Consider the following 27,447-nt stretch of genomic DNA (forward strand, 5'->3'; position numbering starts at 1 on the left):
ATGGAGATGCACCATCATGTTACCAAGGCTTATGTGTGGAAGCTTGTTGGAGCCTTCAAAAATTAAATGAAACAAAATGCCTTACCTACAGTACTCGTCAGAAGTATGAAGCGCCCCGCATCCCTACTACGAAGCAAACCTTTCGACATTGGAAGAACTTATAAGTAATGCATTTTATTTACCTTCAGTGCTTCGTAGGGTATCCTTTACGCTTCTTCACGAACCTGAGACGTCTTGGAAGTGAAAGGGCGAGGCTCCGGGGGTGCTGGAGGGGTATTTTCTCCCAGGAGTCACAAATTGCAGCATCTAGCTTAGGCAGAGAGCTCACGTCCTTCCCTTGGAGACTCTTCTTTACGAGGTACCAGAGGTTTTCAGTTGGATTGAGGTCTGGGCTATTTCCGGGCCAGTCTTTCATCAATGAGACCTCGCAGTCATGAAGCCACTTGGTGACCGATTTGGCCTTGTGAGCAGGTGCACCGTCCTGCTGAAACACTCGTGCACCTGTTAGCTCGAAGGAGTCTGGTAAATGATCACACAGAAGCTCCAGGTAAACATCCTGATTCACTCTAACATTCTTTGGAAGCACAACAGGCTTCCCCAAACCTTGCCCCGAAAAACAAGCCCATACCATGAGTGAATCAGGATGTTTAACTGTGCTTTCTACGTACCGTGGGTCAAGTGGGTCACTACCTTTGCGTCGTACACACGTTCTCCTCTGTTACAGGTTACACTAAACGTTGCCTAATCAGACCACAACACTGACAACCATTGCTCCTCACCCCAGTGGAGATATTTATTAGCAAAGGCAAGCCTACGAAGTCTCTGGTTCTTTGTGAGAAGAGGCTTTTTCACAGGCCTGTGACTTGTGTAACCAAGTTCATGAACCCTATGAGACACAGTTCTCACAGACACCTCACCAAACACTTCCGGGTTGCTTTCCTTTATTTTTCTTGCACTCACACGAGGATTAAACTCCACTGCACGTTTTAAAACATTAACAGACCCTGGGGAAGTTTTCCTAGCCCTACCAGACTGCGACTTCTTTGTGGGAATTTCACCACTGTTTTCCACTCAAAACCGCGGACACCAACGACGCACTGTTGATCATGCCACACCAACCAATTCACTAATTTCCTTTGTCTGGTGGCCTGCCTCCTTTAGAGCAATGATCTGGGATATGATTTCACTCGATAGCTCACGGGTAGCTGCCATAACAAATTGGCGAAAGCCAAAACACTGCGGGACACTCGGTAAAAAATGACGCAATTTCAGAGGGAGACGCGGCGGAGCTCCTCTCTCTCAGGCAGCCCGTCGGCAACTGAGGCGGGAACCAACCAGCGTGTCGGAAGGCCTCAGGCTACCGTGACGTCATGCTCGCAGCGCAAACTTGTGGCTCAATTTTTACCCCCAAAAATGGGTGATTCTTTTTTGGCCGTAAGTATTGCGCGCCCGGCGGAAGGCGCTGCGTAATTTTGACGAGTACTGTATATGAGGCGTCTAGAACCAAAGGGGCATCGGCGCCAAAATGTACTTTTGAGTTATGACGCTTTAAAGTTGTGTTTATGGCAACGTCATAACCAGAAGGCAATAAACAGACCTTTTATACATCTAAATGATCATCAGCGCCTATGCTCTACATGTACAGCCAAAAAAACAAAACAGTAATAACCGTAACCACAAAATAGGCATTAAACCAAACCCCCAATTTATAAATGGGCATAATAACATATTGTAGGGATTTAAAAACATGGCAGAAGAAACATCAACGAATGTATTAATGTACAAAAATTTATTAACTGAAGATTCCAGTTCACTTAATATTAATAAACGAATGATTATTACTGTAATTTCACGTTTTTGACATCTAAATCTGAAATCAATGCAGTTATTATTTTTCCTCTACCATAATAGATTGAAATAATAACACTAAAAAAAAAAAAGTAGTGTAGTGCTTAAGTAAATTGAGAAGGGGTAGTGGGGGGTTAAATGGTGGGGTCGTCATCTAGGAGAACGACATCCAACTCTGCCTCCTCGGTACCACGCCCCCTCCCGCTGTCTCCCCTCACCACTCTCTTTTCCTCTTCCTTTCTACCTTTTTCCACTTCTCCACACACTTCTGACACTTACGAGAGGTTATAGGCACCACCTCCTCACTGTAACTATGTGATGAACTCATCTTGTCACCCCCACTTCAACCCCAATAACAACAGCTCATCTTGTCACCAATAATCTACGATAAATGGGGTAAAAATCCAATACGTAATAATTAGACACCTCAGTTAATACGGGAGGGAAGTCTCACCAGCACACCGGGCAGGCCACACGCTTGCTGATTGGCTGCTCTGGGGGAGTGGCAGAGAGTGAGAATGCTAATTGGTTTGGGCTGTGTGGCTTAGATGCCTGCCTGCTCTGATTTGTTCGCCCGGCAGCATGGACAAAACCACGTGACTTTGAGCCCCTCTACCACTGTCCAGAAGGCCGAATCTTGTATGGCAACCAGTGCTGTCACTGAGAAGAGGGTTAAGCCTGTTGTCTCCCCTACCTAACTCAAAACCAGTATATTGGTGGGGATGCCCCTTTGGCTGTAGACGCCTCATATGTACAGTACCCTTCCTAATTGTGGCAGTTCTACGTTCTTTCGGCTGTGTAGACATTAAAACACACATGGGAATATCCATTGTAATGCTAGATATTAAGAAAACAGTGCATAAACAACAACAATTCACAAAGAAATTATGAAGACGATGATTGTACCATGAGTTTCCGGAGCCATGTTACCACTGAGCCCACCATGCAACAACTGAATGGAAAGTTATCCACCACCAGCAAGCCTATGCTTCCCCCTGGGCACAAAGAAGACATTCCCACGTAATTTGCCTGTGGAAATAGGTTATATATGTATAAATTGTAAACCATCATCTTTACTGGTGTTTATACTGTACTGTAAGATAAGCTAATAAAAAATAACAAAACAAAAAATGGTGAGCAAAAGCACAGAAATGCAGTGAGAATTTAATGTTTAAGAGTAAAAATTGCTTAAAATAACTTTCCCAAATTTTAATGCAAAATTTTGTCTGATTTGTGCAATAGCTAAGCATATGCTTTCTTGTGGAGTTTTCAGAATTTCGATATGACCAATAGTTTTGTGTGTGTGTGTGTGTGTGTGTATTTACCTAGTTGTGTTTACCTAGTTGTGATATACAGGAAATGAGCTATGCTCGTAGGGTCCCATCTCTGTTTCTCAGTAAGTCAGATTTAGCTTTAAACTCATTTAAGTTTTTGGACTGGATGATCTCTTTGTCCAGGCTATTCCATAAATCTATACTTCTGTAAGGAAAGCTATATTTCTTGATATCCTTCAAGCAGCTTGACTTTTTCAATTTCATTCCATGTCCTCTTGTTGCTCTCTTATCCCATAAAAACAGATCTTCTCGGTCAATTTTATCTACTCCCACCATGGTCCTGAACACTGCAATCATGTCTCCCCTCTTTCTCCTTTCCTCTAAAGAAGGCAAATCCAGCTTTTCCAGCCTCTCTCTGTATGACAGATCTGCCAGACTGGTGACCATTTTGGTTGCTGTTCTTTGTATTCTCTCCATCTTGTTTATATCTTTCTTTTTGTGTGGGGACCACACTACCGCTGCATATTCTAACCTGGGGCGGATCATGGCCACTATCAATTTTTTCATCATCTTCTCATCCATATAATGAAATACTACTCTTATGTTAGTCAGGAGTTTATAAGTCTCTCTAACTATCTGATTAATGTGCTTTTCTAGTGACAAACTATCTTGGACTAGCACTCCTAAGTCTTTCTCTTCTCTCAGTTTAGTGATTAATTCATTACCCAACAAATAATTCATTGATGGCCTCCTGGTACATTTACCCATTTCCAATATTTTACATTTCTTTACATTAAATTTCATTTCCCACTTCCGGCTCCAATCATGTATCCTATCCAGATCCTCCTGCAGCATTTTACAATCCTCCTTAACCTCTACCTTCCTCAAGATCTTTACATCATCAGCAAACAGACTTGCATAACTGTTCACTCTATCTACCATATCATTTACGTAAATCAGGAACATTACTGGCGCCAATTCCGAGCCTTGGGGGACTCCACTTGTTACTTCCCTCCATCCAGACATCCTATCCTTTATTACTGTCCTCATTTGTCTGTCTCTCAAAAAGTCTCTCATCCATTCCAGGAGTTTCCCCTTCAGTCCTTTCTTATATATTCTAGTTTCCACATTAGTCTCTTATGAGGTACCTTGTCAAAGGCCTTCTCTAAGTCTAAGTACACACAATCCACCCAACCATCTTTCTCCTGTACCACGTCAATTGCTCTTGAGTAAAAGCTCAACTCAGTTGGTAGAGAGTTGGCCTACAGTCCTAACGGACCCGGGTTCAAATCCCGCTGGGGGCAGGGAACAGTTTAAGGATTTGAATTCAGGAAAATCAGACTTTACTCATTTACCAGAAGACCCGCCGACATGTCGTAAAAATACCCCCGCTAATACCAATACACCAGTCCTGTATGAGACAGCCCTAGCATGTATTCAGTATGGACGGTGGGTGTTAGCGCCGAAGTGGTGGCATGTAGAGGTGTACGGTACGTAGGAGGACTACTGGGCCTTGAAAGCAGGCTGTGAAGCCTATGCCCAGAGTCGGTCACATTTAAAAAAAAAAAAAAAAAAAAAAAAAAAAAAAAAAAAAACATGACCTTCCACTTCTGAATCCAAACTGACATTCAGCTAAAATATTCATCTCTTCTAGATATTTTATCCCTCTGTCTTTCAGGATTCTCTCGCACAATTTTGCGACCATGCTGGTTAGAGACACTGGTCTATAATTCGGGTTCTTCCCTGTTTCCTCCCTTATAAATTGGTACCACATTTGCCCTCTTCCACTCTTGTGGCACTTTCCCCTCTTCCAGAGAACACATGATTAAACTGTGAATTTTATCTGCCAGTTGTTCTCTGCATTCCTTCAGTACCCAATTAGAAATTCCATCAGGTCCTGGGGCTTTCCTTACATCTTGAGTTTCCAATAATTTGTACACTTCCTGTACCTCCACTTTTATATCTTTTATCACCGGTACATTTCTAATCACTCCCTCCCCTTCCACAAACTCTTTTTCATTAGTGAAAACTGATTGGAAACATTTGTTCATTATTTCAGCTTGCATTGCTGCATCTTTATAGACATCTCCTTCTACTTTCAATTTAGTGATTCCTTCCATTTATTTCAATTTGCCATTAACAAATCTGTGAAACAGTTTGGGTTCATCCTTGCATTTGTCTATTATACTTTTTTTAAAATTCCTTTCTTCTTCTCTACGTTTTCTTGTGTAATCATTTCTAGTTCTTTTATATTCTTCCTTTGTTCTGGTGTTGCCCCTCTTTCTCCAGTTGTTCCACGCCGTATCTCTTTCTTTTTTTGCTATCATACACCTTCTATTAAACCACTCCTTTTTCCTGTTTTCTTTCCCTCTTACTCTTGGTACAAATTTTTCCACTCCCAAATTGTAGAGGTCTAGAAAGATATCCCACTTCCTTTGTATCTCTCTTGTTTCCCTGAATTTTCTCCAATCCTCATTTTCAAAAAGTTTCTCAGTCCTGAGAAATTAGCTTTCCCAAAGTTGTATCTTCCCTGCCTATGAAGCTCATCTCTTGGCTCGACATTCCCTATTATCATCTGGAACTCACTGACCACATGATCACTTTTTCCTATAGGACAGAAATATTTCAATGATTCTATTACATCGGGTTCTTTGGTAAACAGTAAATCTAACCTTGCTGGTGTGTCCTCACCTCGGAACCGTTTCTTTTCTCTGACCCATTGCGTCATCACATTATTCATTATTATATTTAATAATATAGTTCTCCCTACGTGTCAAGTGGGGTTGGTGGAGGAGTAGTGCCCCTCCCTGTAAAACAATTAACTCTAAGCCCTTGGCCACCCTGTTTGGGATACATGGCGTCTGGCAATGAATGAAAAAAAAATGAATAATATAGTCCCCCATGAATCCTCGCTGCCTCCTGAGTCCCATTCCTCCCAGTTCACTTCTTTACAGTTAAAGTCATCCACCAAAATTATATTATTGCTTTTCTCAATTATTTTTTGTAAATAGCTAGCCATATCTGACAACATCTCTTGGTATTCGTCATCATTCCATGCTCTCGTCTTAGGGGGAACATACACTACCGCCATATCTCTCGTGACTTTCTCTCCAGTTCCTAATTTCATATATATCACTTCAGCCCTGCCTTCTCCCATTTCCACGGTATCTACATTTATGTTGTTCTTCACTGCTATCATTACTCCTCCTCCCGTTTTTTCTTTTCGGTCTTTTCTCCACAGATTGTATTTACCATCTCCGAAATGAACATCAATATCCTCTCTTAATTTGGTCTCTACAAAGCACATGACATCAGGTTCATATTCTTTCAAGAAATCATTAATTTCAAAGGATGCGAAGATGTGTAAAGGATGCAAGAGTGTATAGAGGTTGGGGGAGTGGACTTTCTGACCACTACTTGGTGGTGGCCAGAATTAGGATGCAAGTGAGATGGAGGAATAGAAGAAGGGAAAGACGAGAGGAAGGAGTAGTTGCAAGGAGAGTGGAAAGGTTACAAGAGGATGAGAAAAAGGCAGAGTATAAGAGAGAAGTGGAGGAACGATTGGGCAAATATGAATTGGAGCAGATGGGTGACGTGGAAGGTGTGTGTAAGATATTTACAGAAGAAATATGTGCAGCATGTGATGTGGTGTGTGGAAGGAAGAGAAGGCGGAGGGGGGTACAAGGAACAGCGTGGTGGACTGAAGAGGTGAAACAGGCTGTGGCACAAAAGAAGAAAGCATACAATGAATGGGTGAGAAATAGGGGCGTGGAAGAAGTTGAGAGGCGGAAGAGAGAGTTATATGTGGAAAGGAAGAGAGAGGTGAAAAGATTAGTAAGAGAGAGTAAGAAGAGAGTGGATGAGGATTTTGGAAGGAATTTGAGTGTAAAGTGGAGGGACTGTAAGAAAATGTTCTGGAGAGAAGTGAAAAGAGTAAGACAGGGTGGAAGTGAAGTTAGCAGGGTAGTGAAAGATAAAAATGGTAGATTACTAGTGGAGAAGGGAGAAAAAGTGAGCAGATGGAGAGAACACTTTAAGGAATTGTTGAACGTAGAGGATGGAAGTAATGCAAGTATAAGTGGCTGGGGAATGGCTGGGAGAAGGAGGGAGGTGAGAAGACAGGAAGAAATCAGTAGGATAGAAGTTGTGGAAGCAATGAAGAAAGTTAAATCGGGGAAAGCCCCAGGAATTGATGGAGTGTGTGGTGAAATGCTGAAGCATGGGGGAGAGATAGTAGTAGAATGGATGTGGAAGATGTGCAGATTGGCCTGGGAGGAAGGTAGAGTCCCGAAGAATTGGAAGTCAGGTATAATTATTCCCTTGTACAAAGGAAAAGGGGAAAAAGAATTGTGTGGTAATCATAGGGGCATTTGTCTTCTTAGTATAATAGGAAAAGTGTATGGTAGGATACTTATAGACAGAGTTAGAGAAAGAACAGAGAAATTAGTTGGAGAAGAACAGGGAGGCTTTAGGAAGGGAAGAGGTTGTGTAGATCAGATATTCATTCTTAGATCTTTAGTGGAAAAGTTTCTAGAGAAGGGAAAGAAGTTGTATGCTGCTTTCATGGATTTGGAGAAAGCATATGACAGGGTGGATAGACAAGGATTGTGGAAAGTGTTAAGAATATATGGAGTAGATGGGAAGTTGTTGAATGCTGTGAAGAGTATGTACGATGGTGCGAAGGCTGCAGTGCGTGTGGATGGTGAACTAAGTGAATTTTTCTCTTTGAAAGTTGGTTTGAAACAAGGATGTGTCATGTCTCCATGGTTGTCCAATCTGTACATGGATGGGGTAATAAAAGAGGTACAAGGTAGGGTAGTGGATGTTGGAGTGGCCCTGGTGAGAGAGGATAGTGTTTGGAAACTCCCTGTACTGTTGTTTGCAGATGATACTGTGTTGTTGAGTGAAGACGAAGGGGAGCTGCAAGGCATGGTGGATGAGTTTGAGAGTGTGTGTAAGAAACGGAACCTAAAGGTGAATGTAGGGAAGAGTAAAGTGATGGTCTTTGAGAGAGGTGAAGTTAGTGAATGTACAGCGAGGTTAGATGGTGAGGAATTGGAAAATGTGAGAACGTTTAAGTATTTGGGTAGTGTGATGAGTAAGGATGGAGGTTTGGAGGGTGAAGTGCTTGAAAGGGTACAGCAGGGAAGAAAGGTTGCTGGTTCCTGGAAAGCAGTGATAAGAAACAGGGAAGTGAGCATGGAAGTGAAAAAGTTACTACATGACAGTATTGTGATACCAGCTCTAACGTATGGAAGTGAAGCTTGGACATTGTTGGAAGGACACAAGTCAAGAGTGAGAGCAGTGGAAATGAGTTATTTAAGAGGAGCCTGTGGAGTCACATGGAGAGACAGGCTGACGAATGAGGATATAAAGGAGCGTTGTGGTGTGGATGTGGATGTGATAGGAAGCGTTATGAGGAACACACTGAGGTGGTTTGGCCATGTGGAGAGGATGGAGGGCGAAAGACTGACGAAGAGAGTGTATGTGAGTGAGGTGGAGGGGGGGAAGAGGGAGGGGGAGGCCGAGGATGAGATGGAGGGATGGGGTTGAGAGGTATATGAGAGAGGGGGGTGTGAGTTGGGAGCAGGGCAGTGAAATGGCGGGGGACAGGGCGACTTGGAGGCGATTTGTTTGTGGCCACCCCAAACGGGATTGAGGCGTCTGGCAATAGATAAATAGATAGATATAGTTTAATTTCAAGCCTGGTCGATATTAAACCATCAATATTAGTGTATATCACCTTTAAATTATTTTTCATGTTTTTTATACCCTCTTCTCTCCTTCTTTCCGTCAGTACCACTTCCTCAATTTCTAATCTTTCACAGCTGTCCCCCTTAGTTTCCTTCACTTCCATTTCCTTATATACCACTTCCTTACTTTCATATCCAGTTCTCTCCAAGAAAAAGTATTACATTCTTCCTCTGTCCTCTTATCATTTTTTTTCCTTTACTTGACCCTTCAATGATTTTAAAATTCTCTTTCTTCTTCATTTAAATCTTTTCTTATTATAATATTTTCCATTCCAGCCTCTTTGCTTAATTTCCAGGTCATTTTGAGTATATCATTTACTAAACTTTTTGATGTCAACTTGACTCTCATTGGTCTTGTTTCCCCTTTCCTATAAGGCCCTATCCTCCTTACTTCCTAAATTTCTTTTACCCACTTGTCTCCTTCGGGGTCAATTTTGCCTAATATACCTCTCACCAGGTTCATGTCTCTCTCGTGTCTCACAAATCTAACCTTTTCTTCCTCCTCCCTGTTTCCAAATATTACCATGCATCTGTTCCTTTCTACGGTTTCTCTCACTATTTTCTCTTTTTTTCTTTAGTATTTTCACTACATTTTCTTCCATCTTTTTCATGTTCATTTCCCTTTCTTCCTGGATGATTTCTCTTAAGCTGACCACTTCTTTCTGTTCTTCTTCTACGTGTGCCCACTTTGCCATATGTTCTTCTAATACACTACTCACCTTCTCTGTTTTATTAGTACTCTCTTCTAGTTTCCTTCTCAATTCAACATTTTCACGCTTCAAATTTCTGATTTCTTCATTCGCCGTCTCATTGGACTGGATCAGACTCTGTAGAGTAATTTTCGTATTCTCAGACACGTCCTTTAACACTAAATTCTCCACTTTCTTTTCAAGTTCACTAATCCTCATTACCAATGTTTTAACCAGATCCATGATATTAGTATTTCTATCATATCCTGGAAATTCGCATCCCTCAGTGTTTACATTTTCAGCCATGTTGGATGTTGGTTACTGTAGCAAAAACAGCTGTTACCGAAAATACTACAAAACATTCATGTATATTCTTCCCAATAAGTCTTTTAATTTTTGGTAGTCTATATTAACTTACAATATTTTAAACTTAAAACAGAACCAGTGGAGACAGGATAAACATAATTCCTGGAAACTACTTGAGGTATGCAGCCTGGGGGAGTTGTTGAGAGACACGTCGGTCCGTTGTGGCTGTCCGTGTGTGTGTTCTTACCTAATTGTTCTTACCTAATTGTGTCTTTACAGGAATGAGTCAAGCTCGTACTGTCCCGTGTCTTAAACCATATTTATCGTACATATCCTTAAATTTGTGAATTGTTTTGGCACACACTATTTCATTCGGTAGTGCATTCCATTGATCAATTGCTCTGTTTGGGAAACTGAATTTCCTTACGTCTTTATCACCTCTTTTCTTAAGCAGATTTTTGCAGTGCCCTCATGCTGATGCTTCTCCATATGTTAAGTAATCATTTATGTCTATTTTCTCCTTCCCTGATATGCACTTATATAGCATTATCATGTCACCTCTTTTCCTTCTCTCCTGTAATGTTAGTAGATTCAGTTTAGTCTTTCTTCGTAGCTTAGGTCCCTTAAGCTTGGTATCCATCTTGTAGCGGCCCTTTGAACTTTTTCAATCTTGTCTATGTGTTTTTTGAGATGAGGACTCCAGACTACTGATGCATATTCCAGGGTTGGTCTAATGAATGATATTATTATCCTTCTTGGCATGTCTTCATTTATGTATGTGAATGCTATTCTCATATTTGCAAGCAGTGTATACATGTTCCGTACCTTCTCGCTGATGTGGTCAGCCGGAGATAGTCTGTTATTGATAATCACACCTAGGTCCTTATATTTTTCTGATGTGTATAGGGTTTTATTTCCTAATGTATAATCCCAATCAGGTCTTTTTCCACTTTTACCAAACTTGATTACATGACACTTGTCCACATTGAATTCCATTTGCCATGTATTACTTCATTCATGAAATTTATTTAATTCTTCTTGTAGCTCTTTACAAGAGTCTGTGTTAGTAATTCTCCTTTGTATTTTTGCATCATCTGCAAACATATTCAGATACCTTTCATTTCCAGTGTTACTGTTTATATCATTTATATACACTAAAAACATGATTGGTGCCAGCACTGAACCCTGTGGTACTCCACTAGTCACTTCTTTCCATGATGAGTAGTTTCCCCTTAGTACTGTTCTCATTTCTCATTTTATGAGAAAATCTTGCATCCAACAAAACAGTTTGCCTCGAATTCCTCCTTGATGGTACAGTTTCCATAGAAGTCTTTGGTGTGGTACTGTGTCAAATGCTTTCTTGAAATCTAAATAGATACTGTCCACCCATCCTTCTCTTTCCTGTATTGTGTTTGTTACTCTGTCATAGTAGCTCAACAGATTAGTAACACATGATTTTCCTTTTCTGAAACCAAACTGTCTTTCTGTTATCAAATTGTGTTCTTTTAGATGATTTACCCAAGCTTTTCTTATAAGCTTTTCTAATACCTTACTTACAACACTGGTCAGTGATACTGGTCGGTAGTTGAGTGGATTTTGTCTATTCCCATTCTTGAGTAAGGGGACAATATTTGCTTTCTTCTAAGTATCAGGTAGTATACCTTGACTCAAGGATTTCTTGAAAATTAAATATAATGGTTTACTTAACTCCTTTGCACATTCTCGTAGTACCTAACATGAAATTTCATCAGGACCACTTGCTTTTCCTCTGTCTAATTTACTTAACTCCACCTGTATTACTTTTTCTGATATTTGTGTATCTGGTTGCATGTGTGGACATGGATGTTCCACATACTCCCTCTCAAAATTTTTTCTTCTGTAAAAACTAATTGGAAATTCTTATTTAGTGCTTCACAAATATCTTTCTCTTGTGTATGGGTGATTCCATCGTCCGTAATGGATTGTATTTTATCTTTTACTTTGGTTTTGCTTCTGATGTAGCTGTAAAATAGCTTCGGTTGATCACTACTTTTATTTATTATATCCTCCTCAAACTGTTTTTGGGCTTCCCTCCTTATTCTTGTATACAGTAAACCCCCGCTATAATGCGGTTCAGATACTGCCGGTTCACTTTATTGCGGGATTTTCATTGGAACCTAACTATTTTTACATTGCGGGAAACCCCGACTCATCGCGGTTTCCGCAAAGCCTACTACGGCTATTTTTAGGGTACAGTACATATTTTACATCTTTATTCTCAGTAGAGTATTGTATTCTGAAATGGATATGTTTATGGTATTTTACATCTTTATTTATTCTAAAATATTAATAGTTGTATTAATTAAAATAATAATTAAAAATCGGCTAATATATTTGATAAAATACAAGCGAAATTGTGGCGTGGGATGAGGAAATACCCAGACTTATTGGTAGGTGGCACACAATTGGCTGGAGCCTTACCAGTAGCCAATCCAAACACGCTTTACAGTACATTTTTACTTGCCGCTGATTGGCTGCTGCCGACGCGCCATCCTCAAAGAAAGGAGCGGGACTTCACCGCACCACCATACCGCACCTCCCAGTTTACTGCGTGTTCTTGCCTCAGCTACATCACCGTGCCCACTTCAGCCTTTCACCACTTGTTTTTGCCGGTTTCTCCTGGTTTTCTGAAGCCCCTGCAATGCCACCCAAACGCCCTGCATCTTGTAAGCCTTCTGGTGCCAAGGAAGTCAAGAGGAGGAAGGTTATGACACTGCAGGAGAAGGCTGAACTTCTCGACATGCTGCAGGAAGGGAGAAGCTATGCCGCAGTCGGACGCCATTACGGGATCAACGAAAGTACAGTGCGGTACATAAAGAAGAATGAGGACGCAATCAGGAGCGCTGTTTCAGCAAGATTTTGCCAGAATGCTAAAGAGGGTGTCTACAGGCAGGTACAAACACATCGTAAGGATGGAATCGGCACTGGCATTGTGGATAACCGACTGCCGGAAGAAAAACATCCCACTGGACAGCAACATCATCCGCGAGAAGGCCAGGAAGTTGTACAACCAGTTCGCAGCAGAGGGCGCCGAAGGAGACGATGACGAAGAGCCGCAACCAGGACCATCTACAGCACCAGAGCCTGAGGAATTTCACGCCAGTAAAGAGTGGTTTGACCGGTTCCAGAAGCGGTTCCAAATCAGGAGTGTGACTTTGCACGGGGAAGCTGCATCGGCGGACAGTGAAGCTGCGGAAAAGTACCAGGAAACGTTCCGGCAGATCATAGAGGAACGGGGTTACAAGCCCGAACAGGTTTTCAATATGAACGAGACTGGCTTGTACAGTACTGGAAAAAGATGCCGTCCAGGACATTCATAATGCAGGAGGAAGCCAAAGCACCTGGCTTTAAAGCACAGAAGGACCGAGTCACTCTTATCTTCTGTGGCAATGCTACTGGCTTCATGATGAAACCAGGCCTCATCTACAAGGCAGCAAACCCCAGGGCTCTCAAGAACAAAAACAAGAACGTGCTGCCAGTCCACTGGATGAGCCACCCCAAGGCATGGATTACGAAGCTCCTGACTTCCAACTGGTTTCATCAGTGCTTCATCCCTCAGGCCAAGCAATACCTCAGTGACAAGGGACTAGAGTTCAAGGTGCTGCTGGTGTTGGACAATGCTGGTGGCCACCCTGTTGATTTGCACTACGAGGGAGTGCAGATTGAATTTTTGCCTCCTAACACCACCTCTATCATCCAGCCTATGGACCAAGGAGTGATCCGTGCTTTCAAGGCACTCTACACCAAAGGATCTCTTCAACACTTGGTGGATGCAATGGACAGGGACGACGACTTCACTGTGAAAATTTATTGGCGCAGCTTCAACATCGGGACGTGTCTCTTCATCATCCAGAAGGCGCTTCAGGACATGAAGAAGGAAACTCTTAATGCTTGCTGGAAAAAATTGTGGCCCGAGTGTGTGAACGACTGCAAAGGCTTCTCCCCCGAAGAAATTCACCACTCTGCAGTGAACAAGTCTGTCAAGCTGGCGAAGATCCTCGGTGGTGAAGGTTTTGCTGACATCACGCCCCAGGAAGTCAATGACCTCATTGACGCACACTCCGAGACCCTGACAGATGAGGATTTGGCAGAGTTAACCAAGTCAGCCAGCGAAGGGGAGGACGAGGAGCCGACAGATCCAGCACAAGAGGAGGAGGAGGAGGACGAGGGTCTAACATTAGAGCGCCTGTCTGACATGGTAAGAGCCGCAAACGACCTGCAGCTGATGGCTCAGAAGTGGGATCCATACATGGTTCGCGCTGTGCAGTTCTCCAATGCGATTGACACAGCCATTCTGTCGTACAGAAATCTCCTCAATACCATGAAGAAACAACAGCAACAACTCCCCATCACCATGTTCCTCAAGCCACTGAAAAAGACTCCACCTACATCTCCAGCAGCAGCAGCACCTCCTGAAGCACCTGCATCACCTGAAGCGCCTGATGAAGAGGCGCCCTCTGAAGAGCTGTAAACGCTCTGCTTCACTGTGCAGTACATCATCATCATCATCAGCATCGTACTGCACAGCTACTTCATGATCATCAATCAAACTCATCATCTGTGAGTACCCGTACAGTACTGTACAATTCATTTTCTTTGTTATTTCTTAATTTCAGTGATATTTCATGTCCTTATTAATTAGCAGGCAATACAGTAACTTTACACTTACGTTTCGCTCACCGCCCGCAGAAATGTCGTCATAGGTGCCTTCTCAAGAGCTGCACAACTAATACTGTACAGTATACTGTACACCTTGTACTGAACTTCATGATCATCATCATCTTCAGTTCATCTCATTCATCATCAGTGAGTACCCATACTGGTTTTTCTTATTAATAGAGACAATAAATAGGCATTTTAGGGGTAGCGTCAATACATCGCGGATTTTTGCTTATCGCGGGTGCCTTTGGAATATAACCCTGCGATAAAGTTAGGGTTTCCTGTATATGGTATACATATATATATATATATATATATTTATATATACACACACACACTCGACCCTCGATTTGCCGGACTGAAAAGGGGGGACACCAGTCTGGGAATTGCAAATGTCTGAGAATTGCAAAAGTCCGGCCCCCCATACCATTCCCTGGACTATTACCATACTTTGTCCGAATTCTCCAATATTGTCCGGCAATTATTCTGATATTCCAGAGCATTCTGGAATGTAGGCTACCTGTACTAACAAACTAACATACACAGTACATATAATAATAACACTGGCACAATAACAATAATAATAACTGACACAGTAGCTGTATTTTGCTAGTTTCAACCCTAAGAATGGCTGTTTAGACAGTTGTTGACGAGAATGTGGAGGGTATGGTAGAAGATCAGAATGCTGAGGAAAAAGAGGAAAATAAACAAGGAATGGAACACCACAAGGTCAGCCAACCACTAATCAGCTGACTGAGATACAAAGATGCAATCTTGGACAGAATTGGCAATTTTAATTGAAAAATATTTTAATGTTTATCACCATATAGGGTTGCCCATCTAAGTATTTGAATTTCAGTCAAAAATTTTTGCTTAATTTAATTATTAATAGAAAATCAGGATTTGGAGGAAAAATTTCCTAAAGGTAGCATGAGTGTTTTACGTCTAGCCTAACAACTCACCTTGACGGACTTATGTTTTGTAATAAATATCGATATATAATGCAGATACATTATTTTTGTACTCAAAATAAAAATTTATGCAAAATTGAAGTCTGTCAAGGCATACTGACAATCTGAAGGGAAAATATCTGCTAACACCGGCGCATTTTAGCTCTGAAACCTAATTTTTAAATTAAGTTATATTAAGTACGATTTTTTTTAGTGGATTTCAGATAATTAGGTGTGTATGAGCCACTGTGGTGAAAGAAATTAAAATATTTTCCAGTGAAAAGTGCCAATTATGTATTTAGTCGCACCAAGTCGGATGAGCTAAGTGAGTAGGAATGGATCTCACAGACTTTCTCCATAAGAAAAAATATATATAGATTTTTTTATTACTTATGAATTTTATTGCCTCCAAACCTTCCTGAAATATTACTGTGTTAGACAATAAACTATTTATAGTGGCATTTGAGAAAGGTAAGTGGCAAATGGGATATTGCCATGAGTTAGGAACTGGTAGGGTGAAGCAGGTTGGTGGCCAAGATGCGTTTCATGTATGAAAATATCTTTTTGCATGTGTCACAAATGGCCTGTATCGAGTCAAAACCCTGCTAAACTTATACTGTGTCGTGAAGCAGACTGCTTATAGTTTTATATGAGAGAATAATGGCCGGACTTTTGTGAGAATCCTTGACTTGTACGAGCATTTGTCCAGCATTTAATAATATTGTCCAGCCCCAGCCTATGTCCAGGAAATCCGAAATCCGGGAAATAGGGGTCCGCCAAATCGAGGGTCGAGTGTATATATATAGTATATTACATATTGTATATATGTATATATACAGTAATCCCTATACTATCCAGACGCCCACTTTCCGGACACCCCACTTACCAGACATTGTGGGCCTGGACCTTCAGAACCCCCCCCCCCCAGCCCCTTCACCCCTTCCTTCCTCCCCTCTCCCCTGTCAGGGTTGCCATTTGGTATTTTTCATTACCAAATGTGGACCAATTTGGTAATGAAAAGTTTGTTTGGTAACGAATCAGAATAATGCATTACCACTAATTGGTGGTGGCCAGAATCAAGGTCCAATTAGAATGGAGAAATAGAAGAAGGGAAAGACGAGAGGAAGGAGTAGTTGCAAGGAGAGTGGAAAGGTTGCAAGAGGATGAGAAAAAGGCAGAGTATAAGAGAGCAGTGGAGGAACGATTGGGCAAATATGAACTGGAGCAGATGGGAGACGTGCAAGGTGTGTGTAGGATATTTACAGAAGAAATATGTGCAGCATGTGATGTGGTGTGTGGAAGGAAGAGAAGACAGAGGGGGTTGCAAGGAACAGCGTGGTGGACTGAAGAGGTGAAACAGGCTGTGGCACAAAAGATGAAAGCATACAATGAATGGATGAGAAATAGGGGCGTGGAAGAAGTTGAGAGGCGGAAGAGAGAGTTATATGTAGAAAGAAAGAGAGAGGTGAAAAGATTAGTAAGAGAGAGTAAGAAGAGAGTGGATGAGGAATTTGGAAGGAATTTGAGTGTAAAGTGGAGGGACTGTAAGAAAATGTTCTGGAAAGAGGTGAAAAGAGTAAGACAGGGTGGAAGTGAAGTTAGCAGGGGAGTGAAAGATAAAAATGGTAGATTACTAGTGGAGAAGGGAGAAAAAGTGAGCAGATGGAGAGAACACTTTAAGGAATTGTTGAACGTAGAGGATGGAAGTAATGCGAGTATAAGTGGCTGGGGAATTGCTGGGAGAAGGAGGGAGGTGAGAAGACAGGAAGAAATCAGTAGGATAGAAGTTGTGGAAGCACTGAAGAAAGTTAAATCTGGGAAAGCCCCAGGAATTGATGGAGTGTGTGGTGAAATGCTGAAGCATGGGGGAGAGATAGTAGTAGAATGGATGTGGAAGATGTGCAGATTAGCCTGGGAGGAAGGTAGAGTCCCGGAGGATTGGAAGTCAGGTATAATTATTCCCTTGTACAAAGGAAAAGGGGAAAAAGAAGTGTGTGGTAATCATAGGGGCATTTGTCTTCTTAGTATAATAGGAAAAGTGTATGGTAGGATACTTATTAACAGAGTTAGAGAAAGAACAGAGAAATTAGTTTGAGAAGAACAGGGAGGCTTTAGAAAGGGAAGAGGTTGTGTAGATCAGATATTCATTATTAGATCCTTAGTGGAAAAGTTTCTAGAGAAGGGAAAGAAGTTGTATGCGGCTTTCATAGATTTGGAGAAAGCATATGACAGGGTGGATAGACAAGGATTGTGGAAAGTATTAAGAATATATAGAGTAGATGGGACGTTGTTGAATGCTGTGAAGAGTATGTGTGATGGTGCTAAGGCTGCAGTGCGTGTGGATGGTGAACTAAGTGAATTTTTCTCTTTGAAAGTTGGGTTGAAACAAGGATGTGTCATGTCTCCATGGTTGTTCAATCTGTACATGGATGGGGTAATAAAAGAGGTACAAGGTAGGGTAGTGGATGTTGGAGTGGCCCTGGTGAGAGAGGATAGTGTTTGGAAACTCCCTGTACTGTTGTTTGCAGATGATACTGTGTTGTTGAGTGAAGACAAAGGGGAGCTGCAAGGCTTGGTGGATGAGTTTGGGAGAGTGTGTAAGAAACGGAATCTAAAGGCGAATGTAGGGAAGAGTAAAGTGATGGTCTTTGAGAGAGGTGAAGTCAGTGAATGTACAGCGAGGTTGGATGGTGAGGAATTGGAAAATGTGAGTACGTTTAAGTACTTGGGTAGTGTGATGAGTAAGGATGGAGGTTTGGAGGGTGAAGTGCTTGAAAGGGTACAGCAGGGAAGAAAGGTTGCTGGTTCTTTGAAGGCAGTGATAGGAAACAGGGAAGTGAGCATGGAAGTGAAAAAGTTACTACATGAAAGTATTGTGATACCAACTCTAACATACGGAAGTGAAGCTTGGACGTTGTTGGAAGGACACAAGTCAAGAGTGAGAGCAGTGGAAATGAGTTATTTAAGAGGAGCCTGTGGAGTCACATGGAGAGACAGGCGGACGAATGAGGATATAAAGGAGCGTTGTGGTGTTGATGTGGATGTGATAGGAAGCGTTATGAGGAACGCACTGAGGTGGTTTGGCCATGTGGAGAGGATGGAGGGTGAAAGACTGACGAAGAGAGTGTATGTGAGTGAGGTGGAGGGGGAAGAGGGAGGGAGGCCAAGGATGAGATGGAGGGATGGGGTGGAGAGGTATATGAGAGAGGGGGGTGTGAGTTGGGAGCAGGGCAGTGAAATGGCGGGGGACAGGGCGACTTGGAGGCGATTTGTTTGTGGCCACCCCAAACGGGATTGAGGCGTCTGGCAATAGATAGATAGATAAATGAGGATACACAGGATGGAGATGGTGGATTGTCTGCTGTCTCTGATTAATCTGCTAGCCTACATAGCCTGAAAATAATCAACATGCTGTTATTTATAAGGAGAGTATTTAATTTATTTCCACTTGTATATATAAAGAAACAGGGAAGTGAGCATGGAAGTGAAAAAGTTACTACATGACAGTATTGTGATATCATCTCTAACTTATGGAAGTGAAGCTTGGACGTTGTTGGAAGGACACAAGTCAAGGGTGAGAGCAGTGGAAATGAGTTATTTAAGAGGAGCCTGTGGAGTCACATGGAGAGACAGGCTGACAAATGAGGATATAAAGGAGCGTCGTGGTGTGGATGTGGATGTGATAGGAAGCGTTAGGAGGAACACACTGAGGTGGTTTGGCCATGTGGAGAGGATGGAGGGTGAAAGACTGACGAAGAGAGTGTATGTGAGTGAGGTGGTGGGGGGGAAGAGGGAGGGGGAGGCCGAGGATGAGATGGAGAGATGGGGTGGAGAGGTATATGAGAGAGGAGGATGTGAGTTGGAAGCAGGGCAGTGAAATGGCGGGGGACAGGGCGACGTGGAAGCGATTTTTTTGTGGCCACCCCGTATGGGATCGAGGCTTCTGGCAATAGATAGATGTATCGATAGATATATAATTAGTGAAGAATAAATGCTAGCTTTACAAATTTGGTAATGAAAAGTTAAATTTGGTAATGAAAATTGAGGAGTGTGGTAATGTGACCGAGCTCCAATCTGGCAACCCTGCTCCCCCTTCACCACCAGTTACTGCTTAATGACGATCACGAGTAGATGGTTATCGCAATGGATGGTGCACGTGCTCATATTTTGTGAATAGACAGTGAATAAACTGCAATACCTCGCCACTAGACCTCACGGGAATTTACAGTGTTGTGCAGTGTTAAGAAATTGGAATTCAGAGTGCAAAGGATAACTGTGGAGTGCAAACTGGCAGTTGAAACTGGCGTGGTGCAATTAACAATGTGCAGTGTTAAACAGTTATAACTCACAATGCAAAGAATTACTGTAAGTGCAGCACAACACTGGATTACAGTATGTGCATCAAGAGCATTTTCACCACTGCCAAAGTCTTAGAGAAGGCAGCCACAGATGTGCTGTGTAAGTACCCTGGCTGAGGTACAGTCACTTCTAATTCCTCATTCTTTGGTTCCATTTCATTTATTTCATGCTTTATGTCCATTATTGGTGTGAATAGGGTCTTAAATAGGTTTAAATAGGTGCTATGCATGTCTGGCAGGGAGTTATTTAGGTGGCTTTCGAAGTTAGGCTGGGTTAGGGTCCTTAAGTACCTTTCCAGGAGCCAGGGGCCCACTTTCCGGATGTGACCACTTTCCGGAGATACCTTTGGCTCTATTACATCGGATAGTGGAGGGATTACTGTATGTCTATATACTGTATATATATATATATATATATATATATATATATATATTAGGTGGGGGCACTCACCGTCCACTCACTTGATGTATTGCTGCTTTCAATTGTCTGCCCTTTCCTCTCCTCCTTTCCTTCCTTCCTCTTCTGTTTTTCTTTACTTCATTCTTTCCTGTTCCTTCTGCCTGTGGGTGACTCTGCACTGAGTGACAAGTCGAATGGTTTCCTGTACACCAGGAAACCATTTATTATACTAGATGGTAACCATATAATGAAATTTTGGCACCTGGTGGTTTAGTGGGTTATTAGGTGCTCCAATTGGATTGAGCCAGTGAAGGTTTATATCCAAGGGATGGTTGGGATTTATTGCTCACATAATGCCACTCAGAGATGAGGGTGATGAATGAATTATGAATATATATCTATATATATATGTATGTATGTATATATCATCATCATCATCATCATCATCATCATCATCCAGACCTCCTTTCCCACCCTAGGGCAGCGTGAGGAGTAGCAACGTGCAGACAGCCCAAAATTTACTCAGTCCAATGGGCCACGCTTCTGTGCACTCATCACTCAAGCTGCCGGAATCCTGGCTGTATCGGATATGCCAAAAACATTTGCCACTTTCTGTAGCTTCACATAAACATATCTGGTAGAGTCAGTCTGGACGCTGCCACATTAAAAAGGGGTTCCAGATCTACGATCATGCACTTCTCCTCACAACATTCATCCAGCCGGCTCGATCTCTTGTCAGTACCCTAGCCTCACTGACTTCCAAACCTCTCTTCCTCACACACTTATCCACCATACTGTCTGTCTGTCTCTCGTTTTCGTTTTCGTTTTCGTTTTTAAAGGCTCCAACATGCTTGCATGCGTCAGCCTTGGTGACCTAATGGCGGCTCTCCACGCTGCACCATCCATTGCAGCCTCCCTGTTCAGTCCCTTAACCCTAAGGTCACACTTAATGACCTCGTCCCATGTCTTTCTCGGTCTACCCCTCATAACCCCACCCCCAATATTAACACTTCTCACCTTCCTCACCCAATTATCATCCCCAATCCTCTCCACATGTCCAAACCACCTCAATCTACCTCTCCTCATCACAACACCAATACACTCCAGTCCCATCCTACCTCTCAACTCTTCCATTGTAAACCCAGCCCCTCCAGGCCTTGGACACAGGGACGCATTGCACATCCACCTAATCATTGTCATTTCTGTACGTCTGAGCTGGCAAGAGCTCCCTGAACTTCTTCCAACCACTTCTCACCCTAGCCACTGAGCTAGCTCCAGCCCCACCTCCAGCACACAACATGTCTCCCAAATAACAAAACTCTTCCACACTCTCAAGAGATTCACTAGCAAGTTCAATCCTTTCACGTCTGACAATCTCCACCTGCTCACCCCGGCACGCCGTACACATAAAATCAGCATTATCTCGCAGTCTACCTCTGATACCACTACATCTCTTATTCACCCATTTATTACACACACCGCACAAGATGGAATTACTTCCCACGCCCATGTGGCAAACTGCACATGGCCACTCTCCCTCGTCTTTGACAGTACCGCCACCAACCCTAGATATCATCACTTTTGTTTTATCTGCATTTACCCTTAAACCCTTTTGCCCCATACCATCTCTCCACTTCCTAAACCTTTCCTCCGCCTCCCTTTCATTCTCTGCAATCAACACCAAATCATCAGCATACAACAACTCCCACGGGAGTCCGTTTCTAAAGTCACGTGAAAGGGCTTCAAGTACCATGATAAACAACATGGGACTCAAGACTGACCCCTGATGCACACCAACATTCACGGAAAACTCATCACTCAAATCTGCATTCACTCTCACCTGGGTGTGAGCACCCACATACATGGCCATAACCACCCTAACCAGCCACTCCTCCAAGTCAAGCTTTCTCATTGCCCACTTCACCACCTCTCTAGGGACTCTGTCAAAGGCCTTTTCCAAATCAACAAAAACAAAATAAAGATCCCTTCTCCTACCAATATATTTTTCCTGAAGCTATCGAACAATGAATATGGCATCAGTGGTCCCCCTACCTGTCATGAACCCAAACTGCATCTCATCAATATTCACTCTTTCTCTAATCATACCTTCTAAAACTCTCTCCATTACCTTCATTATCTGATCTAAAAGCTTTATACCTCTATAATTTCCTCTTTCTAGGGCATCACCCTTCCCTTTATACACATTTACATTTACACTCTTCAGCCAATCATCTGGGACAACACACTCATAAATAATCCTATTTATCAGGTCAGTGACTAAACTCACCCTTATATCGCCTGAGGCCTTCAACATTTCGGCAGTCAACCCAGACACACCTGCTGCCTTCCCCACCCTCATCCTGCCTATTGCTTCACTCACAGTAGCAGTATCAATCAAAGGCCAAGGGTCAGACACTGGATCTGCTGGCTCCAAACCTTCCCTGTCCCAGTCAAACTCCTCATTCAACAACCGGTTATAATGCTCTCTCCATGCATCTTTAATATCGTCACTGTTCACCACTACCCTTCCTTCATTATTCTTCACACACTGCTCACCTATGATATCCCGATTATCCCTCTTCACCTGACTTGCCACCCTAAATATATTTTTCCCTTCCCCATGATTTAGGTTATCAAGTAATTGTCTCTGTGACTCAGACTTTGCCCTGTATACCTCTCTTCTAGCCCTATGCTTGGCAGCCAAATATTCCTCTTTGCTACCACCCTTCTTCCATTCCCGGAAAAGCCTTCTTTTCTCCTTAATTGCAGCTTCTACACCCTCATCCCACCACCAAGTTACTTTATGTCTTGGTGGTCCTCTTGTCCAGCCGCATGTTACGTCAGTAACTCTCAAGAAATTGTTCTTGAGGGCTATGTACTGTTCATTAATGCCTCTGTCTACGGCTCCCTGTTCAGCCACCACTCTCCTCAACTCGCTATAGAAGGCATCCCTTACTACTTGGTTTTTCAGCTTCCATATTTTCCTCCTAGGTACATAAGTCCTCTTTTTCATCACTTGTTCTTTAAGCACCATATCACAAATGAATAGTTTGTGCTGCTGCACACACTCTTCACTTCCTATAACTTTAACATCCCTCACTAACCTCCTATCGGCCCTCCTAACCAGAAAATAATCTATCTGACTGCTACTTCCCCCAGACTCATACGTAATTAACCTACTGTCTCTTTTCCTAAAATATGTGTTGCACACAATCATGTCCGTTGCCTCCCCAAACTCAAGTACCCTTTCCCCTTCTGCATTCCTTAGACCATTCGCACATCCCCCATGCACTCCTTCATAACCTTGTGCTGCTTCACCTACATGACCATTTAAGTCCCCTCCCAAAATCACTCTTATCATCCCGCATACCACCCACTACACGTATTAAATCATCCCAAAATCTATCTTTCTCTGATTCATCCAATCCTGCCTGTGGAGCATATGCCGATATAATCGCAGCTATCTTTCTTCCCAACAGAATTTTCACTACCACTATCCTATCGCTTACTCTCAAAACATTCATAACATATTCCACTCATTTCTCCGCAACCATCACACCAACACCTCCATATCCGTCTGTCCCTCCCTGCCAAAACAACTTATAGCAACAGTCCTTCACAACAATCTTTCTGGCTGATCCACCCCTGTACCGGACTTCCTGCAAACACGACACATCCACCCACCTCCTACTGAATGCCTCAACGACTTCCCCTGCTCTTCCCCTCAAACTTCCCACATTCCATGAACCCACCCTCATCCCCATGGGTGGTTTACTGTCCTCAGGCTTGCTTTGAAACTTATTTTGTTTTGTCATCTTCAGTATTAATAAAGGGGGACAGACACAGCACAGGTCCCACTCACTGCACAGTCCCAGGTCCAGGCAATGGATCTGGGACCCCTAGCCCACAAGCTTACCAGTGGCTGTGGTAGTGGCTTCGGGGCACCCTGCCAGGACAGCTGCAGGGACACCCTCCAAGCGCGTCTTGGCACTGCAACTATCCCGCCATTATACACCCACTGATAGGGCAGCCTCCTGGGGCGCTACTCCCAGGTTCGGGCCCCTCTCTATTGGGCGGAAGCGGCAGCCTGGGAACCGCAATGCCCTGTACCCTCTAGCACAGGCCCGAACCCCATCTCGCCCTGGACCCACGATCTATGCTGGTGGAACCCCCGTCATGCCTTCCCCCAGAAGTCCGCCACTAGGTAGCGGGGGCAAAGTTTTCTGGCCGCATGCCCTTGCTGGCGCCAACCCCTGTAACGTAGTGGGATACATTGTGTGAAATGTAAAGTACATGCGGTGTAGTGCATAGATAGAGGAAATGTTTGGGAGAGTATGCTGGTCTACTCTCCATGTTACTGTCACACTGAAAAGGTCAGCAAAGGGGGATGGTTAGATAGCTAGTGAAACAGGAGCTCCAGCTCTCCCTATCACCAGCATTCCCTCTCTCTCTCTAAGTATATATGCCTCAAACATTATGTGGATAGTTGAACCCTGGACAAGAGAGGTTCATTGGAGACCAAATTGTTTATTTGTTCTTATTGTATTAGGTTGGCTTCAAACCTGCTGGAGGCATCAGAACAGCTAAGGATTCTCTGGCATGGCTCATACTGATCAAGGAGGAGCTAGGAGATGCCTGGCTAAACAACCATCTGTTTCGGTAAGTATTTTCTGTGTTGAATGCCTATAATCTGATAAATGCAGTACATTTTATTTTTTTAACTTTTCTTCATGGAGTATGAATACTTAATTCTTTGATATACAGGTATGCACCAGATTGTTTAGACTCAGTTTTGTTCTGTGTTCATTTATTTTGAATATGCATGGAATCATATTACTGTATTCATTTTCATTTGTTTTATAAATTTCTATCTATTTGATACACAGTTGGCCCATGGTAAACACACACATATGAATATATATTTAACCATACTTTTTGTTAGTGCAGGAGGTGATTTTGTCATGCTTCCTTCATACAGGGGGTCAAAAAACAGGTATACCATCAGACTATGTAATGTCACTTAGCTTAAGCCAAACTTCATTTCAGTGTAGCCGGTTCCTGTGTGTGTTTTATTTGGATTTTCGTGTTGTCAGTGCGAGTTGTAGCAAGGTGCCTAGGACAATTTTGGTAAAGGTTTAAGAGAAAAAGTCTTTGAGGTTGCAGTAGCAGGTAGGCTTTTATGATCATTTTCAATCCCAATTAATGTAGTTTTAGTTAACATAGCAACATAGGCTGACTCTGTTCTGTATTTTCCTCTATTAAGCATTTTTTCTTTCATCTGCTCCTGGATATTCAAGTGTGTAATAAAACTTGAAACATGATACAGAATAATAATACAGTACTGTATATGCATTGATTACATTTGATCGATGCATTGCATTGGACTGATTGCATGATACATTGTAATGTAATTCATAACTTTTTATCTGATGCAGTTACAGGTTTCATTATTGCAAAGAACTTTGATTATAGTAATCGATTTAATATTCACATACTGTAAGGACTTGTGCTGGGATATAATGACCTTGCCAACCTTCATTGTGTTGCGGACTGTCTTGTAGCTTCTTTGAGGTGAAAAAGCAAATTGACCTGAGACATAATTTCCTCCTGAAAGAAATCAGTATAAATGCTCTAGGTCTCCCATCCCAGTGGTGCCATGATAATCAAGACTAGGATGATGCTAATTATACCGTATTACATGTAACTGCTCACTCTGGTTACCACCACTTCATAGGCTACTTATATGTTACCACCACTTCTTAGGTCCTAACCCTCTTTTTTTCTTCCCTGGTAGGATTGGAGCATCAGGGCTGCTGGCAGATATAGAACGCCAGCTCTTCCACTTTGTGTATGGACGGTATGCTGCTGCCAGTGAGCTGCCTATGGCTTAGGGTCCCTCAGCAGCATGTTGTCATGCCTTTCCTATTCACATCCATTCCATTTTATGTATTTTACTTAAAAAGAGTTTTTGTGAAGCATATTCTTTCTTCCAGAAAAGGCCAGGCAACCTGTACAAAGATTTCTGTGCTGTATTTTCTCACAAATTTGAAATTCTATACTTATTCCTGGTAGGGTATTTTTGTTTTTAACATTTGGAAGTAGGCAGATGTTAAGAGGAGAGTTGGATTAAGGATTTAGTTAGGATATGAAACAGATTTTAACCCATTTAGACTTTGAAATCTCCCTGCGGCCAAACAGTGTTGACTGTTGTGTGAGAGAGAGAATAATATGTAATTTCTGTACCATAATTTGTTTGGTCTTAGTCCATAGAAAAAAGCACCACAGTGGCCAACACGAATACAGAGATTCCTTGTGAGGAAACATGGTGTTGTGGTATCTTGACCATGTAATATGAAAATCTTGAGATTTGGTTATAGTTATCGTGTAGTTGAAGGCAGGAGAAGTTAAAGATGGATACAGGGAGTTGATCGTAGTATATTATCTTCAAGGAAAAGTTTAAGTTGAGCAGTGTATGTATTACACAGGAACGTAATTTACTAGCTAAGTCTCGTCAGACCCCTCTTCTCTCTTCCTCCCTCCACAACCATTCAGTTCTATGGCTAGCCCCTTTCTGACTCTCTAATTCTTCCATCCTTTCCAAGGGGGGCTAGTGTCACGTGTGGAAGACACATGTCAATGTTCGAGAAGCCCGTGTGTCTGTGTGTATGTAGCATTTCTGGTGACTTGGTGTACATGTGGCATTCTGTATAGAAATGCGGATACATTTCCTTTCCCACTGAAATCGCAAACACATTTCCTTTTGTCGACTCTGGCTGACACATTTCCTATTCCGACACCTTGGCTGGTGCTTCTATCTATCTATCTATCTGTCTGTTCATCATGCTATCTATTATGATTTATATTTATATTATGGAGTCCTGACAGTGTCATTTTTAGATTAGATTAGAGTAGATTGTTTGAAGAGTTTGGTATTATCTAATGACCAGAAAGTGTGGAGTTAACCTACCTGGCAGTTAAATATAGTCTAATGTACCAGCTCAGAATGACAAATTTCTCAGATTTTCCAGTCAGTCTGCTTGGTAATCTGATAGTTTTGAATGTTAAATCAATAATTGTAGCTTTTAGCTGGTGTAGCATTCAGAAATCAGTCTGAAATGACATTTCTCATTACAGTGAACCCCCACTATATCAGACCAATTGGAGGAAGAGG

General features: G+C 42.4%; 1 protein-coding gene across 1 annotated transcript in view; it reads left to right on the plus strand.

The window, feature by feature from the left end:
• Dera (deoxyribose-phosphate aldolase) overlaps positions 1-26,599 on the plus strand; it is a 240,567-nt gene extending 213,968 nt beyond the window's left edge. Inside the window, exons 6-7 of the mRNA XM_080271803.1 lie at positions 24,826-24,935; positions 26,071-26,599. Coding sequence (XP_080127929.1) covers positions 24,826-24,935; positions 26,071-26,167 — 207 coding nt within the window. The 3' untranslated portion in view covers positions 26,168-26,599. The remainder of the gene's footprint in view (positions 1-24,825; positions 24,936-26,070) is intronic.
• The last annotated feature ends 848 nt before the right edge of the window (positions 26,600-27,447 follow it).

This window comes from Coenobita brevimanus, chromosome 47 (assembly GCF_032717465.1).
Source record: "Coenobita brevimanus isolate Jiangsu-jjx chromosome 47, ASM3271746v2, whole genome shotgun sequence".
In the NCBI taxonomy this organism is placed as follows: domain Eukaryota; kingdom Metazoa; phylum Arthropoda; class Malacostraca; order Decapoda; family Coenobitidae; genus Coenobita; species Coenobita brevimanus.